At 58.0% G+C, this 3,891-nt stretch overlaps 2 protein-coding genes across 2 annotated transcripts; one reads left to right on the forward strand and one right to left on the reverse strand.

Moving 5' to 3' along the window:
- Window positions 1-172: 172 nt before the first annotated feature.
- On the forward strand, window positions 173-1,122 carry BGZ61DRAFT_555167 (cupin domain-containing protein). Its single transcript, XM_046255612.1, has one exon. It carries the CDS (start codon window positions 297-299, stop codon window positions 870-872), a length of 576 nt encoding a protein of 191 aa, XP_046092796.1. The 5' UTR covers window positions 173-296; the 3' UTR covers window positions 873-1,122.
- A 201-nt stretch (window positions 1,123-1,323) lies between these two features.
- BGZ61DRAFT_100742 (uncharacterized protein) lies at window positions 1,324-3,376 on the reverse strand. The gene is made up of 2 exons (XM_046236822.1): window positions 3,350-3,376; window positions 1,324-3,184 (listed from the first exon to the last, which is right to left on the reverse strand). Exon 2 carries the CDS (start codon window positions 3,097-3,099, stop codon window positions 1,648-1,650), a length of 1,452 nt encoding a protein of 483 aa, XP_046092797.1. The 5' UTR covers window positions 3,100-3,184; window positions 3,350-3,376; the 3' UTR covers window positions 1,324-1,647.
- Window positions 3,377-3,891: the final 515 nt, after the last annotated feature.

Consider the following 3,891-nt stretch of genomic DNA (forward strand, 5'->3'; position numbering starts at 1 on the left):
TGAGCACTGTAAGCAATGACTCAGCGAAACGGCAGCTGACGTTTGGAACCATGAATGAAGGCCCGTTTCGATCTCACATGTTGCCCCCTTGACCACCATGCTGCGGTTTCTACAGGGGTAATGTAATACATCTTCGTTCTTGAGACGAGCCGTTGTCTGACCAAAGGCCAACTACACGCAGATAGCGACGGATACCGGTGCTCTATAAATACCTGCCGCTCGTCCCAAGTAACAAGCATGGTAATCAAAACCGCCAGAGACGACCCAAACAAAATAAATCATCACAATACAACACCATGGCAGGCCAGCTCCCCCCTTTGAAGCGATACATCACAACCCACGACCCCGCCACTGGCAAGGCCGTCTACAGCACCGCATTCCCCACAACCCTCGAGCCCGACACCTCCCTGCCAACCCTCAAGCTCTACAGCTGCTTTACAACAACAGGCTTCCCCGTCGACACCTCCGCCGACGCCGACCTCGAAGCCTACAGGCCCAACATGGCCTCCATGCCCTCCTTCGACCTGCCCAACGGCACCGTCTGCCGCGTCACCGATTTCGCCCCGGGCACGCCCCCCATCATGCACCGCACCGTCAGCATCGACTTTGGCGTCGTGCTCGAGGGCAAGGTCGAGGCGGTGCTCGACGGCGGGGAGACGCGGCTGCTGGAGAGGGGGGACGTGGTCGTGCAGCGGGGCACCATGCATGCGTGGAGGAACGCGAGCGAGACGGAGGTCGCGAGGATGTTCTTCGTCCTGCAGCCTATTAGGCCTATTGTGGTACAAGGCGAGGAGCTTGGGGTTTATGTTCCGGTACACGAGCTGTTTCCTGATGGGGACGTCCCGGTGTCGACGGCTGTGACGGAGGGCTGAGGAACCATGTAAAAGGGAATCCTCCGACTTACCTGGGGTGAGTATTTGGAGCACCTTGACGGAAGCAGTCGCTTGACGATGCGGGCAGGACCAGGATTATCGTGGAGAATAGCACCAGAGACCTTCAAACTAGACAGGCAAAATGGGGGATGACAGTGGCGGAACTACGCTACGGCTCTCACCGTCGATACCGCGAAGAAATCCTGCATGTGATCAAACTTCTAAACGTACGGGATAATATTTAAACCCCAGGAGCATCCTGCTGCTTTGTGTCTTGTGATCAATGGGACTACAAAACCTCAAATATCAGCACCATTACTTGGCTCGTCTCCATATGTGCTACGCCGTTTTCTTGATCTCGCCCTCATGACCAGTCAGTATAGTCACAGCCAGATATACCGGGCTGGTTCGTATCCGCCTTGATGGAGTGTTTGGATTTGGAGATTTCGGATTGAACCCAAGTTCCGGATAGAATTCAGTATATATATTGTGTATTGCGCAACTCGACCATTACTCCTACCATCGACATTCGAGGGTCGACTCTTCCGCAGCAACACAGTTCTTGACAGGGCTCCTCCGCTTTAGGCTAAGGATATCATGGCCACCATCTCTTCGTCTTGGTTCACCCGAACCAGTACAGGTGACGACTCCAGCGATACGACATCGGCCAGGGACGAACGGCAACTCATGACGGCGCTATATGATGGTCGTCTCGCGTTCCATCAAGTAGAAGACCCAAGCGTCTACCTACCTCTTTGCTGTGCGCTACAAAGAATCAGTCTACCCTCCCCTGACCGGACAATGGCTCATAGCAATCCGCCTCCCCTCCCCATTTCCGCAGAGCTCGCGATCCCTCCTCCCCCAACTCCTCCTCCTCCAGCCCCGCCCCCAGCAGCTGCAACGTAGTCGCCGCATCCCACGGCCCCTCCCTATGCCTCGTCTCCCTCAAGATCCGCAGCACCGTCGCCCTAACACTAGGAACCGTGCTGTACACGTACGTCCAGTACATGGGCCCAATGATGGCCGTCTCGAGCGAGAAGTCAGGCGGCGGATCCCCCGGCCGGCCCGCGCACACCTCGTGCATGGCGGCGCCGTACTCGGCCATGGGCGTGATGAACTCGTCCTGAAACCGGGGAGCGTGCGCGATGGGCTCGTGCGAGTCCTGCGCGAAGGGCATCAGCTCGACCACGGCGCGGACGCTCGTCACGTGGAGCATGTCCATGCAGGAGCTGTAGTAGTCCCAGGTCCCGCGGGCCGGGGCGTCGGGGCCCGCGAGAAAGGCCTCGACTGATCGAGAGATGGCCAGGCCGCGCTGGCGGAGGGTGGCGAGCTCGGACTGCAGCTCGGGGGAGGACCAGAAGTGGGCGTCGCCTTTGCGGTGGCGCAGTTCCCAGTCGCGGGACATGATGTCGCTGGCGAGCTCAATTCTCGCTTCGTGGCACTGCTGGAGGCTGGAGGTTGTGAGGGTCGCCGCTGTTGTTTCTCCGCGGCTGGATCGAGCGAGGCGGTAGAATCTACTGCCCAGCGTCATCGGGACGTCGGCCGAGAAGCAGTGGATGCAGACCTCCGTGTTGCGGAACTGGATCACGATGTCCCGCAAATCGGCGTCCGAGACGTCCGCGCTCTTGGCCACAGGGGCTGAAGAACGAGTGCGGGTGCGCAGGCGCCTCAGGTCGACCGACGACTCGATTACGCGCAGGCCATTCTGGAGATGGGTAATGGCAGCACGGTAGTTTGCACGCAGGCTCTCGAGGCAGATGAAGGCGAGGCAGCACACGAGCGTCAGGGTGGTGCTCTCGCCGCTCCGCTCGCCTGGCCGCTCCGCGAGACGCCGGCATAGGATGGCGATGGCCTTGTTGTACTGCTGGATCACAAAGACGTCTAGGCGGTCGGCCAAGAAGGTCCCCCTGCCCGTCGTCGGGTTAGACCGCTCATGGACCGTGACTCTATACAGCTGGTGGGCGGCGCCGAGGGCCACGAGGGCATGCTTGACCGCCTCGTCGTGGTGGCTGAGCTGGGGCGCCAGCCGCGTCCAGAAGGACGATACGTTGCAGACATGTAGCGCCACGCCGCCTTCGGTGGCTCGCCTGCAGTTGAAGAAGAAGCGCCGCTCGGCCTCTGTGCCGTCGATGCTAGTGGACAGTGGTCGAATGGACAGTGGTCGAATGGCGAGTGATGAGGAGCCCGCTCGCGCTCCTACGCCATCCATGTTGACCATGCGGATCATCGTCTCGTAGCCATCGCATACCCTGCCGGTGGAGACGCATTTCTTGCAGCTTGGCTTTCCCTCGTCGCATTTGATCCGTCGTATTCTAGGGGGGAGCACTAGTTAGCCAACCATCACCGTTAAGGATACGGATACAATTCAGTCGGGCTCGCAGCTCACTTGCTACAGCACTCTCTTGTCAGCGGCCCGGATAATCATCATGGGAGAAGGGAAGGGGAGAGAAGCTGATTGATTGGTTTCGGCGCACAACGTACCAGGTTATGCACCCAGTTCTAACCTTGGGCCTGCTGGGTCGTCCTCGAGGCATACTTCCTTGGCGTCGCGGATTGGATGCTGCGCAAAAGACCCCCGAATAGGGAAGAAGTGCATGCCAGCACCCGCGTCCTCGGATGCCGATGGTTGTCGGGGATTACGGGTTTTATCATGAGCCGCCTGCCACGACCAAGGGCATCTTGACCAATATCGCGGATATCATGACAAACGGTGGCGTTGTCTGTTTGCTCCTCCTATTGGCCTGTTCGGATCGCCACCCTTGTTTAGGTAAAGTTTTGAAGGATCAGGGCGACTGATACATGGGCATCCCCGTACACGCGCATCCCCCCTGCTTAGTAAGTGTCACCTACTATGAGATTGGCTTATGGATGTGGGTCAGCAACACCACTAGAATTTTCCTCCTTTCTGCTGACTGCCCTGTAAGTCCTCCATTACAACAATTACAATGTAATAGTTATGCTATACTGCTGTACTAGGGGGTAAAAGATTGGTTAATAATTACTATAGTAGTAATTATCT

This window comes from Ilyonectria robusta (genome assembly GCF_021365365.1).
Source record: "Ilyonectria robusta strain PMI_751 chromosome Unknown BGZ61scaffold_206, whole genome shotgun sequence".
Taxonomy (NCBI): Eukaryota; Fungi; Ascomycota; class Sordariomycetes; order Hypocreales; family Nectriaceae; genus Ilyonectria; species Ilyonectria robusta.